General features: G+C 42.3%; 1 protein-coding gene across 1 annotated transcript; it reads right to left on the bottom strand.

Moving 5' to 3' along the window:
• Nucleotides 1-6,097: 6,097 nt before the first annotated feature.
• LOC138828185 (HLA class II histocompatibility antigen, DM beta chain) lies at nucleotides 6,098-13,528 on the bottom strand. The gene is made up of 6 exons (XM_070024019.1): nucleotides 13,265-13,528; nucleotides 10,332-10,616; nucleotides 8,435-8,719; nucleotides 6,974-7,090; nucleotides 6,791-6,826; nucleotides 6,098-6,455 (listed from the first exon to the last, which is right to left on the bottom strand). The coding sequence occupies exons 1-6, from the start codon at nucleotides 13,317-13,319 to the stop codon at nucleotides 6,439-6,441; spliced, it is 795 nt and encodes a 264-aa protein (XP_069880120.1). The 5' UTR covers nucleotides 13,320-13,528; the 3' UTR covers nucleotides 6,098-6,438.
• Between the last annotated feature and the right edge of the window lie 269 nt (nucleotides 13,529-13,797).

The raw sequence follows: 13,797 nt of genomic DNA, 5'->3' as shown, positions 1-13,797 counted from the left end.
CAGTGAATAAAGGTTCCTTTTCCTAGCCATCCTCCTTCTCCATCTTTATCAGCATTTGGGTTTAGTTTTTACCTTAATTTTTGTTTGTTTGTTTGGATGATAGCTAACTGGGGCAAAATGGAATCTCATTGTCATTTCTATTTGCATTTCTCTTATTGGCTAAGGATGTTGAATATATGCCTACATTTTTGGCCACTTACAATTACTTGGTTTGAGAATTATATGTTCACACAAATCAAATAGATTCAGTACAATTTGTGAACTAAATTTTGGTGTCTAATTTTTTTGAGCTCTTTATATATTCTGGATACTAATCGTTTGTTTGGTTTTCCTCATTCTTTGGGTTATTTCTTCAGTCTGTTTATTGTTTCCTTTGTTGTAAAGAAGCATTTTAATTTGATGAAATCTCATTTGTCAATTCTTTTTTTTTCCTTTTTTGCCAGTCCTGGGCTTGAACTCAGGGCCTAGGCACTGTCCCTGAGCTTCTTTTACCCAAGGCTAGCCCTCTACCATTTGAGCCACAGTACTACTTCCAGCTTTTTCTCTTTATGTGGTACTGAAGAATAGAACCCAGGGCTTCATGCATCCTAGGCAAGCACTGTACCAAGCCAAATCCCAGCCCCAGGAAATTCTTATCTTCAATTATCCACTAAAATGCTGGAAGTGGACCTGTCAAGTGGTAGAGTACTAGCCTTGAGCAAAAGAAGCTCAGGGACAGTGCCCAGGCCCTGAGTTCAAGCTTCATGATGGGAAGAAGGAAGAAGGGAAGGAAGGAAGGAAGGAAAGAAGGAAGGAAGGAAGGAAGGAAGGAAGGAAGGAAGGAAGGAAGGAAGGAAGGAAGGAAAAGAGAGAGAGAAAAAAAGAGGGAGAGAGAGGACAGAGGGAGGAAGAGGAGAGAGGAAGGAAGGGAAAAATGGAGGGAGAGGAGAAGAAAGAAGAAGAAAGGAGAAGAATAGTGTCTAAGAGAAACAAATAAAGGAAATAAATGTATAAATGATTCATTTTACCCCCACCACCACCGCTTTATTTTCTAAGTAGACTTAAAAAGAAACATTCTCTGCAGGATCCTTAAGTAAAATCTTTGGCAACTTGTAGCCTGTAGGTGTCAGCAAATACCTATGAAGGGCAAGAGAACATTTTGCCAGGAGGAAATAGTGCTTTGAATTTTGTCTTCTTTCATTCCCCTCTGTGCGTATGTTTTTATTCTGTGTTCCCAGTGTCTTCCTCTTAGTAGCCTATAACATGAACCCCAAGCATTTTCTCTTATTTGTCCTAGTCACTGTTTCTTGCTTTCTGGATTTTATTCCGTTCATGGAGCAGTTCTGGGAGCTTGGGTTTGTCCTTTTCCCTCTCTGCTCTAAAGAATGTTTTGCTGTAATGCAAAGCCGTGTGCTTCACCACAGAAGAGCGTGTGCTGCTTCTAATGCACTGGGCAGCCTCCAATGCGTAACTCATCTTGAGGATACGAGAAGGAAATATGTATTTATTCAGTAACTTGTAAACTTTCCATGCCTTATTACAAAGTAAATAACCAAACTATATGCTATATTGCATGCATGTGCACAATTAATAAGTAAATGTTTATATACAGATAAGTATGGTTGAGAGGGCCTTAGACTTCATTAAAAAATTTCAAGCACACAATTGAAAGTGATTGGAGAGTCTACCCTTTCAGGAAATGATGCTAGCCCACTTTACTCAAAGAACCTTGTATGTATTAAATCTTTATTTCACATTTACTGAATTCCACTGACACATGAGTCAGTTCTTCTGGTCATCAATCTAGTTCTGGAAATATTTCCGTTAAAACTAAGAATATCTCAGGCATTTTTACTTAAAAATTAAAACTAAAAGGGGGAAACAAACATTTTTTTTGTACAGAAAGAAAGAAGACTAATGAAAATAGACATTTTCAGTAGTGGAAGTCACACTGAGCATTGTAAAGCATTAGATAAAGGTGTCACTGTATCAATTGTGATTTGTTGTTGTTGTTGTTTTACCATAACGGGGTTTGAACTCAGGGTATCACAATTCCTAAGCAGGAACTCTAACTGCTGAGCCAGGCCACCAGCCCCAATTTTTGCTGGTTACTTTGTTGTTGTTGTTGTTTGTTTGTTTTTTAATTTTTTATTGTAAAGATACTATACAGAGGATTACAGTTACATGAGCAAGGTAATGACTACACTTCCTATTGAGCATTGTTACCCCCTCCATTGTTTCCCCCTACTATCCCTTCCCTCCCTACCTTCCCCAGGTTCTTTTTTTTTTTTAATTGTGATTAAGTGATTACATAATTTCCCAAATTTCACAGTATTGTGGAATAATGATGCTCATTTAAAGTCACAAATTCATTCTTGCTGGTTACTTTTGAAATAGGTTTTCATTTCCTCCCTGGGGCTATGCCCGGGCTCAGCTCAGCTATGTTAGGCTTCTAGGTAGCTAGGATAGCAGGCACACACCGATATGTCCAGCTTTTTGTTAAGTAGGGGTCTTAGAAACATTTTTCTACACTGCTGGCCTCAAACTACTGGCTCCCAACTGCAAAATTAAGTCTTAATACATCAGTAGTTACAAAATAAGCACAAATGCTCTAGAAATGGAGGAAATAAAACAACCAAACCATGTGTGATTTCCTGTAATACTCCAAAAAGCAGAAACACACATAAATATGGAAACTAAAAGAAAAGAAAAAAGATTTACCTGATGGCAAGTATGATCCAAAAGGAAGACATAACAAAATAGAACTGAGAGTTAATTTTTTAAAAAACATAAAAGACAAAAGATACCTGTATAGTAATATTTGGATAATAGAAAAGAATAGAGTAAAAAGACATAGTAATCATAAACAAGCCCAATCATACAACAACTGAGGTAGATGAGTCATTTAAACTTATTATTTACCTACTAGTGCCACAAGGATTTGAACTCATGACCTCACACTTAATGGGCTGATGCTCTACCACTTGAACCACAGCTTTACTTCTGGCTTTTTAGTGGTTAATTAGAGATAAAACTCTCACAGGCTTTCCTTTCCTGAGTTGGCTTCAAACTGAGGTTCTCAGATCTCAGCCTCTGGGATAGGTAGGATTACAGGTGGCAACCAGCTAAGATCAAAGAGCTTGAAAGTCAGCATAATTGTTATTTAACTTCAAGTTCATTGGCAAAGCCTAATAAGTAAGAAACTGATTGTGCTGTCCAGATTTTAAAAAAATTACTGATGAGACTAAACATTTACTAAAATGTTCCATCCTGGATTTAAGGCAGGAGGTTGGGAATTAGTAAGGAAAAGAAGGATCTTTTGTGGGAAAATGAATGAAATTTGAATATGTATTGTGGATTATACAATAATCCTATATCCAAGCTAAATGTCCTGAATGTGATCATTCTGTTTTTTGGAAGAGCAATGTCAGATTCTTGGGAAATATGTGGAAATATTTAGTACTAGAAGGGTATAATGTTTGCTGTTGACACTAAAATGGTTAGGGGAAAGATGAGAAGGGAAAAATAAATCAAGTAGGGTATAATGACTAATCTTTTAAAAATCTGGATAAAGTTTCCATGTGAACATACAATACTTCTTCATCTCTCCTCTCTCCTTGTTTTTCCTCTTTCTGTCCCTTCTTTTTATTCTTCTTTCTTTCTTTTTTTATCTGATTACCTTCTGCATGAGCATTCTACTAAGCTACCCTCCCAGCCCAAGAATCTTTGTATGATTGTAACTTTTCTATATGTTTGAAACAGTTTCAAAATAAAGTTTCAAGAGGTCACAATTTTTGAGTTAAAGGAAAAAATTTAATGAAGTACATAAATAACACTTAGAACTGAGTTTCAATTAAAATTCTACATGTGAAAATTAAGTATCATTAAAGCAGAACTGTGATGAAAGCAGAGGGGATTATGTTAAAGAAGAAGGAAATTTTACCTTTAAATACACTTATCAGGAAACCAAAAGAAAAAAAAAAGAACATCAAGTGAGCTAATGATTTAACTCAGAAGTTAGGTAAAGGCTGGGAAGGTGGCTCAGTGGTAGAGTGCTTGCCTTGCATGCATGAAGCCCTGGGTTAGATTCCTTAGCACTACATAAGCAAAAAAAGCCAGAAGTGGTGCTGTGGCTCAAGTGGTAGAGCGCTAGCCTTGAACTGAAGAGCTGAGGGACAGCACCCAGGCCCAGAATTCAGGCCCCACAACCGGAACACCCCCCCCAAAAAAAAAAAGAGAGAAAGAGAACAAACCCAAAATAGGAAGGAAATAATGAAGATAAGAATAGAGATCAGAACTAAAAGCTATAATAGATTAATGAAAAGAAAAGCTGGCCTTTAAAAAAAATACTTATGTTACTCCAGAAAAGATACTGAGGAGCACAATCTGCAATTCATTGTATAGAAGAATATTTATTACCCAAAAAACAAAATATAAGAGAAGCAAGTTTCAAGTCTCTACTTTATAAAATAATAATAATAAATGCAATGCCCTAAGTAACTTAAACTAAACGTAAGTATGTCAAATAGGGTTTCCCCAGAATGCAAAGGTATTTCCTATTTATTTTATTTTTTTGTCAGTCATGGGGCTTGAACACTGGGCCTGGGCACTGTCCCTCTGCTCTTCAGCTCAAGGCTTATGCTCTACCACTTGAGCCACAGCGCCACATCTGGTTTTCTGGTGGTTTATTGGAAATGAGTCTCCCAGACTTTTCTGCCTGGGCAGGCTTTGAACCTCGATCCTCAGATCTCAGCCTCCTGAGTAGCTAGGATTACAGGAGTGAGCTACCGGCGCTCGGCTCCTTTTTTTTTTTTTTTTTTTAAATAAGTTTCAGGGACTGGGAATGTGGCTTAGTGATAGAGTGTTTGCCTAGCATGCATGAAGCCCTGGGTTTGATTCCTCTGTACCACATAAAAATGGAAAAAGCTGAAAGTGACACCATGGTTCAAGTGGTAGAGCGCTAGCCTTGAGCACAGAGAGGCTCAAGGACAGTGCCTAGGCCTGAGTTCAAGCCTCAGGATTGGCAAGAAAAAAAAAGATAGAAAGAAGGAAAGAAAGAAAAAAAAAGGAAGTTGGCAGAGTCCACCTAGTCCACTCTCCATTCATGAAACAACCAGGTCTGCACAGTGCGGGGGGGGGGGGGGGGCTTCCTTCATACTTTGGGGGCAGAAAACAATGCTCTAGAACCACCTCCTAGTTTCAAGTTCTCTTTGGCTTCCTATCAATACACATATTTAAATGAAAGAAACAAACAAGGATTAATGATTCATCTCAACATTTGTTTACAGAAATCATGTGTCCATAACCTCTTATTCTCCCTCCACAATCTTCTGTAAGATAAGGCTCCTTCAGTACTTGTGTTCTCTTCTTTCACATTTCTGGGTGTCGTTTTGTTTTGTTGTTTTGTTTTGTTTTTATTTTGTTTTTACCCTGCCAGCAGTTGAGTTTCCAATTTTTAATTCCCCAAACAATTCCACAGCTCAATTTTACATGTCCAGCCAGTGTCTCCACTGGAAAACAAACAGCACAGAAGTGATGTCTTCTCTACAGAGTAGAAATCCCTCCCAATGCTGGATGTCCTTTGCATTTTGGATAGATGGAAAGAGAAGGATGACTTTCTAGAGAGAGATGCAAACTTGGTTAAGGAATTTCAGACTGAGCTACTATATATTTCCACCCTATGGAGAATTTCTTCAAGTTATTTCACACCTCCAAATCTCACTTCCTTGGTCTGACATGGAAGGACAGTTTCTTCTGCTGTTGTGAGAAGAGAATGAGATGTAAATATGAAGTGTTTGGTCCGCTGCTGAGGACATGCGCTCGGGCTATGTTCCTTTCCCCTCTTACAGCATAGAAAAAATAACTTTCTAAAGCTCTCGTCTCCTGAATCCTAACTTCCTGAGAGTCCCCTCATGGATTCTGATGAGGATAAAGGAACATAATGCACACCAGCACCTGGTACAAGGCCTGGCCTAGAATCTTGAATAATACCTAAGGTCATTCTCGCAGGTTCTCAGGGGAGAAGGCCCTGACTCCTTTGCTGGAATAGGAAAGGCTAGTTCTCCATTCTACTCTCTCGTATTCTCTCCCCAGGATCTCAGAAAAACACACAGAAAACCAGCATTTTCACCAGTTTATTTTACAGGGATGAGCACAAGCCATGCACTGTGCTCTGTGGTGTGGTGGGGCCTTCGGGAGAGCCTTGGACCCTCCAGTTACAGTCACCCAAGAAAGACAACCTTACACAGTAAATTTGATCACAGAATATTCCCAATATGAGCCCTTTAGAGCTGCTATGGTGTACATACGGAGAACTGGAAAAGTCCAAGAATTGAGTGAAGAAATCTTAGGATCCAAGAACATTGGAAGGGGAATATTTTAGACCCTGGGGGACATGGTAGCAACATTAATAGCTGAGATTTCCATCTTACTTGGAGTGGAGGTTGTAGGCTTCTGCCCCTAGGAAATGTGTTGTCCTGCAGAGGAAATAGAAAGGAAATCATAAAATCCCAACTTGACCCCATCACTTGTCTCTGTAGCTACTCCATACCCAAACCCTGACTATAGTCACATTAGGTCAGCAATGACTAGTACAAAGGAGTCACCTGTGGCCACCTCCTCATGGACACTCCAATGTCTATGTTCCCATGTTCTTAACCTATGACAGCATAAATCATGTCCTTCCCTAGATTTTTATAGTAATTCACTCCCTACCACCTTACTAGAAGCATCATTAGCTAAACACAACAACACTCTTTAATCTTTACTCCCTCTGAAGGACCAGTGAGCAAACAGATAAACAAAGATTTACCTTCTGGATAATTAGATCCAGGGAGAGTAATGTAGCCTAGGAGAGGAAAATCCTTGATTAGACCAGTATAAAAGTGCCCAACATTACTCACAACACGCAGGGTAGGAATAACAGAATGGATCACAGAGAGGAAGCAAGCACAGACTGGGAGCGAGGGTAGGAAAGCTCAAGAGGGTCACTTACTAGAGGAGCCAGCCTTCTGCCAGCTGATGAGACCAAGGGAGAAGATGATTATGCCCACGCCCAGGGTCACTGCAGACACAGAAACCTTTATTGTCTGTATGGGGGACAGTCCCGAGGCTGCAAAAATTTAAAAAAGCAGAGACTTACATTGTTTTGTAACTCAGTCTTGGAGCCATTTCATTAATTGCAACCTTCACCTAGAGAAGGTTCAAAGGTTCTTTATCTTGGGTCCAGATGTCTGGACCACACCAACGTACTCCCAAGAAAAGGACTTTCCTCAACATCCTATCCTTCTCTACTCCTAGAGAAGCCCTAGGGGTCCTACCTTCCCAGAGTAACAGCTCTGCTTTCCCCCCAATGTGGTTGGGGCTCTCTTTCCTTCCTCCACTCCCAGGATACCCTTGCCAGAATCAGAGGGTCCTCCCTCTCCCACCCACTGCATCCCTAGGGTCAACTTGTTCCATCTTATCAACTTACTAGTAACATGTCTCCCCAGCTTTCCAATAGTTCTAGTGTGTGAATTATCCCAGTGCTGTGTGTCTTACACTTCCATGGTTCTCGTATATTCTTTCTGAGTTTGTTTCCATCCCACTTCATAGTGCTCCCCCATCCCATTTGCCAGAGCTGGTCTTATTCTAAAGGGTGTGCCACTGGATTCTATTTCCATGTTAAAATGCCTGGTGCACCACATAAAAGAGACCTACTAGGAGAGCTTGAGTGGACATGTGAGTTCCGGTCTCTTCTGGTTCCCCATTCTTCTCACCCATACAACCCGCCTCACGGAGGGAGGCGTGGCCTTGGCAGCGAGGCTGACATCCGGCTTCCCTAGCCCTTCCTACTTAACTTTCCTCTTCCTCTCTGCTTTCCCAAGAATCTCCAAATCTGTGCACATGTTCTTTCATTACCTCAAAGTACCCCCAATCCTGGAGTTCGAACAGAAATATGCCAAGCATGGCCCAGGTGTTTTACCAGCCATGGTTTTACTACCCCATTGTGGTTGATACACCCACTGAAATTCTGTGTAGCCCCACATGAAGAGAAATCCCCCTTTCTTCTTCAATCTTCAGTATTTTCTCAACTTTCATTCCTAAGCTTAACAACAGAATAGCTGGACTTTGAGGAGACTAGAATAGTGATTGCCAGTGTTTGGTTTCTGAGAATGTAGTTTCCAAATCTCCATCTTCTTCTTTTTAGAATCGTCATGTGCCCTTCCCACCACCTAACAAAACCACACTATGACTGCGTCAGTGCCTTCCTCTTCCCATTCCTTTTCCTATTGTCCTATCTCCGGTCATAAGCTCTCCACAAGCTCTTCCAGACTCACTCCAATTCTTACCATTTGCTCTCTACCACACACACTCGCTCCACAATTCATTCCCTCTACCAAAATTTTGGTGTTTCTTTTCTAACTACTAACTTCTCTATTGTAACCCTAATTCCTTTCATCCACCAGACACTTACTCCAGTCCTTAAAGATGGGCTCGGGAATTCCAACATGCTCCACTGCACAGGTGTAGGTGTCCCCATAAGAGGGGGTTAAAGCTAAGTGGGAGATGGTCTGGTATGTCCAGTCTCCATTGGGCTGGGCAATCTTCTGGATATTTTGGTGAGGGGCAATAGGCTTTCCATTCTTCATCCATGTGATTGTTATTTCAGCTGGATAGAAACCCCACACATAGCAGGCCAGCATCACAGGCTCCCTGGTGTTAAAAGGAGTGGTTTGAGCGACTTGCACAGATGGTGGACCTGCAGAGGAGAAAATAAATAGGATCCAAAAGAAAGATATTCTAGATTTTGCTTCGACCTGATTTTTTTCCCATGTCAACTCTTCATAGATTTCCCAACCTACTTTATCACACTCACACCGCCTAGCAAGCCACCACTTGAAAATGAGGAGGTAGAACTACTCCAGCTTCCCTGTGTTTTCTCTCTGTCCCTTTCATCACTTTACTTTCTTTTCTCCTTTGAAATTGTGTTTTATCACAACAGGCAAATATCAAATCTGAATTGCAAGCTGTTCTGAAAGTTATTGTGTTAGCCCGGTGCCAGCGGCTCACATCTGTAAATCCTAGCCATGCAGAAGGTTGAGATCTGAAGATCACCTTTCAAAGTCAGCCAGGCAGAAATGTCCATGAGACTCTTAACTCCAATTAAATGGCACAAAGCTGGAGTGGAGCTTGGTTCAGCCTTGACTGAAAAGAGCTGAGACAATGCCTAGTCCATAAGTTCAAGCCCCAGTATCAGCACAAAACCTCAAAAGAAAGTCATTGTGTTTAGGTCAAATGTACTAATTAGCTTGAAAAGACATAAACCAACAGCAATCCAGGATTGTACATTGAGATTTGTAAAGGGAGAAAAAAATTTCATCAAATCTTGTCTAGCAAATTAATTTGCTAAATAAAACCTTTCCTACTTGGATAGTTTAAGGTAACAAACCTAACTCCCTTACATTGGAATTGGTGTCATTCAAATTAATAAGATTGTTCATATTGTTATTCTCTTAGGTGACTTTCCTGCCTGCCTCTAGCCTAGATATTTTTTAAGTAAAATGTTACATAAAAATCCAAGAAATTGCCAGGCACCGGTGGCTCACACCTGTATTCCTAACTACACAGGAGGCTGAGACCTGAGGAACATAGTTAAAAGCCAGCCCTGGCAGAAAAGTTCCTGTGAGATTCTGTTCTCCAATTTAACCACTCAAAAACTGTGGCTCAAATGGTAGGGCACTAGCCTTAAGCACAGAGAGGCTCAGGGACAGCACCCAGGCCCCGAGTTCAAGACCCACAACAGAATAAATAAATAAGTTTTTTAAAAATGCAAGAAATTATGTGGAAATGTCTATATCTGGCCTATATCCACAGAATTTTTATCCAATGGACCTGGAGAGGTTTAAGACATACAACTTTGCCTTTTGGAGATTTTCAAGTTCACTTTCCTTTCAATCCATTCTCAATACTAGGGAGTCATGGAGAAAGAATATGCATCAGAATCTCCTGGGGGGCTTTCCAATATTCCCACTCCAAATCCAGAACATCAAAATATGGAATTGAGACACACAAACATTTCGGGAAAAGCCCCTCCAGTTATTTTGTTACCCGACCATGGCAGTTATACACAGCCTAGATAAACTCAGACTCCCATTCTGAGGTGTTCTGGCCTTACAGGCTCAAATACCACTTCCTCTTTACACCTATTCCTCATCAATCATCTAGTTCAGTCTTCCCTCTTTCTATATTCCAGGCCCACACACGTCCTTTCCTGATCAAAGCTAAATCCCCTTGCTGGCTGAGGGCTCTTCTCTGGCCTCCCCTCTCCTAGCCATGCTTCCAAATAGCCCCTCTGCACCCTCTCTCCTCACGTGTTCTGTGGGTCAGTGACTTCCAGAAGGGCTGGGTATGTGTGGCACAGTCTTGGAGCCCGTTGCTCAAGCGTTCGAGCAGCTCTTTATCTTGATTGAGGTAATTTGCTATGTTTTTGGCCAAACCATTCAGTGTTCCAAATTCACAAGGGGATATTATCCCCTCCTCCGGATTCCAGCAGGCCAGCAGGTCCTTGTTGAAGGAGATACAATACGCAAAGTCCTTGGGAGTCCCATCATCATCCAACAGACAGGTGCTCTCCACATGGGCCACAAAGCCACCTTCTGTATCCAGGGAAGAGACGACAGGTCAGTGCCTGCTGCTAGTGGGACAAGTATTATAACTATTGGGCTGGAAGTGTGGCTCATGGTAGAGTATCCACATGCAAGTTTGAGTTCAAGCCCTAGTACTGCCCAAAATAAAAAATAATGGTGTCTGTCTCCAAGTCCTAGAAGAATTCCTAAACACTTTTAATTATATGAGTTGGAAAAGGGGATTAGATGCATCCTTTGTTCCAGTTCTTTGACCTAGTTCCAGATAGTGAGTTTCTAATCCTTTGGAATTTGCTGAGTGATAGCAGTGCATTTTGCCTAATGAGATGACTCTTGGTGGGTCACTAAAGGAGGTCAGCTGGTCACCAGAAAGACCAAGCCATGGTTAAAAGCTTGAATATTCTTTCTTCCTTCCTTTCTTCCTTCCTTCCTTCCTTCCTTCCTTTCTTTCTTTCTTCCTTCCTTTCTTTCTTTCTTTCTTTCTTTCTTTCTTTCTTTCTTTCTTTCTTTCTTTCTTTCTGTCAGTCGTGGGGCCTGAACTCTGGGCCTGGGCGGTGTCCCTCAGCTCTTCAGCTCAAGGCTAGTGCTCTACCACTTGAGCCACAGAGCCACTTCTGGCTTTTTCTGATTATGTGGTGCTGAGGAATGGAACCCAGGGCCTCATGCATGCAAGGCAAGCACTCTACCACTGAGCCACCTTCCCTGCCCCTTGAATCTATTATTTCTATCTTCCCATTCTCCAGGAAAGGAGCAGGGAGCCTAGGTGATGAAGCCTCCATAAAAAATCCTTGAACTGGGGCTGGGAAGGTGGCTCAGTGGTAGAACGCTTGCCTTGCATGCATGAGGCCCTGGGTTCCATTTCTCAGCACCACATAAGCAAAAAGAAAAAAGCTGTGCCTCAAGTGGTAGAGTGCTAGCCTTGAGCTGAAGAGCTGAGGGACAGCGCCCAGACCCAGAGTTCAGGCCTCACAGCCCAACCCCCCCCAAAAAAAAATCCTTGAACTTCCTGGCACCACTGGCTCACATCTATAATCCTAGCTACTGAGGTAGCTGAGATCTGAAGATCAAGGCTTGAAGCCTGCCCAGGCAAGAAAGTCTGTGAGACTCTTAGCTCCAACTAACCACCAAAAAAGCTGGAAGTGGAGCTGTGGGTCCAGTGGTAGAGAGCTTGTCTTGAGCACAAAAGCTTGGAGAATGAGCCCAGGCCCTGAGTTCGAGCCCTAGGACACACACACACACACATACACACACTAAAAATCTATGAACTATGAGGTCCTGAGACCTCCTGAGCAGGTAAGCACATCCAAGAGGGTGGCACACTCCAACTCCCAAGGGACAGAGGCTCCTGCAGCTGGGACCCTTCTGAACCTCCCCCATGTACCTCCGTACCTGGCTATTCCTCTATATCCTCTAATAAATCCTTCACAATATGCCAGCAACAGTAAATAAACTATTATCTTAAGTTGTAGGAGCCTCAATAGCAAATTATCAAACCCAAGGAAGGAATGGTGGGTGTGGAGCCCCTGGTTCAGAGCCAGGATGGAGAAAAGTTGTGTATAACCTGGGGACCCACCGCGTGACTGGCATCTGAAATGGAGTGATCTTGTGGTATTGAACACTTGGCCTCAGGACCGTGTTAACTTTGGTTTATGTCATAATTGCATTTGATTATAAGGTATCTAACTGGTATAGAAGAATTTATTGTGGGTGGGGGCACCTATCTGGTACAGAAGGGTTGAGTGTAAGCATGTAGAGAAAACCTAGTCCAGTTAGTTTTCACCGTATTCAGCAGGGGAAAACAAGCCTCAGTCGTATTCAGCTAATCTGGCAGAGATTTCTATTTTTTTTGGGGGGGGAGGGGGGATTCTGGTCATGGGGCCTGAACTCTGGGCCTGGGCACTGTCCCTCAGCTCTTCAGCTCAAGGCTAGCACTCTACAACTTGAGCCACAGCACCACTTCTGGCTTTTTTCTTTTTGCGTATGTGGTGCTGAGGAATCGAACCCAGGGCCTCATGCATGCAAGGCAAGCGCTCTACCACTAAGCCACCTTCCCAGCCCATGGCAGAGATTTCTTGCATCACACAACATCTGCTGACCAGGCTCACAAGCCGATGTCTCTGAGAGCCCCTAAAGAGAGGAATAGATGACAAGCGCAGAAAAACTCTTAAATCCAGTTTTCTAACTTTGTGTGAAACTAAACATACTGGCCTTGGAGCATGCCAAAATTATTTGCATATTTAAACAGGACAACTCCAAACACAGACCTCTGTGAAACAAACAAGAGGGAGAAAATGAGTCAAGAGAAACAGTCAGTCTTGTTCTGTGCTGGAAACATTATAAACAATCCACTTCAATACATTTTTCTTTTTTTGAGACAGTATCCTCTCACTAGGCAGCCCAGGATGCTCTCAAACTTGAAATTCTCTTGCCTCCACCTCCTGAATTCTGGGATTACAAGCATGCACCACCAAAGACTTGGCCCAGAGGAGCTGGAGATGCAGCAATACAGATGGCAGACATTGTCTTTGGCTTACATTCCAGCAGGAAGTAAACAATTCACAAAGGACTGCACAGCCTGATCACTATTACAATCGTCACAAACGTACAGCACAGTGCTTCAAGCAGAACGCAGCAGGGAAACTCAGAAAGAATGTCCTTACCTGCTCCTGTGCAGCCCAGGCTGATGCCCAGTAGCACTGGGAGGAGAGTGATCATGCTGGGCTCTGCAAAGACGCTGGGAGTTCAGGCCCTTGAACCAGCTTATGCTGGAGCCTTCGGTCCTCTCCTGCCTTAGAAACCCCAGCCTGAGTAAATGATCTCCACACGCTGTGTAGGTCCCTTGGTCCAAATGTGGGAATAACCTGCCCCTAGATCCCAAACCTATTCATTCCTACCAACTCATTCAAGTCCCAAACTGAAAGTTGTCAGATTAGTTAGATGGGTGGGGACAGATGTGGAGACAAATCAGTGAGTACCTTAGTCTAGTATCATCAGTTACTAGGTGAAACTCATCTTGCCCTAGGCTTAAACAACAGGATTTCTGGACTTTCTCTTTCTTACCTCTTTGTATGTGAAACAACCAACCAATCTGTAGGTGATTTCTAAAGGTCAATGGAGGAAATAACTTCAACATTCCCAAGATATGTGCTGCCTAGATTGCCCACTAGCTTAAATCTGTCCCCTCAATGCTCTT

This window comes from Dipodomys merriami, unplaced genomic scaffold (assembly GCF_024711535.1).
Source record: "Dipodomys merriami isolate MVZ:Mamm:240054 unplaced genomic scaffold, mDipMer1.0.p SCAF_16, whole genome shotgun sequence".
NCBI classification, from domain to species: Eukaryota; Metazoa; Chordata; class Mammalia; order Rodentia; family Heteromyidae; genus Dipodomys; species Dipodomys merriami.
Note: the sequence above shows the minus strand (reverse complement) of the source record. Positions and strands in the feature narration are given on the sequence as shown.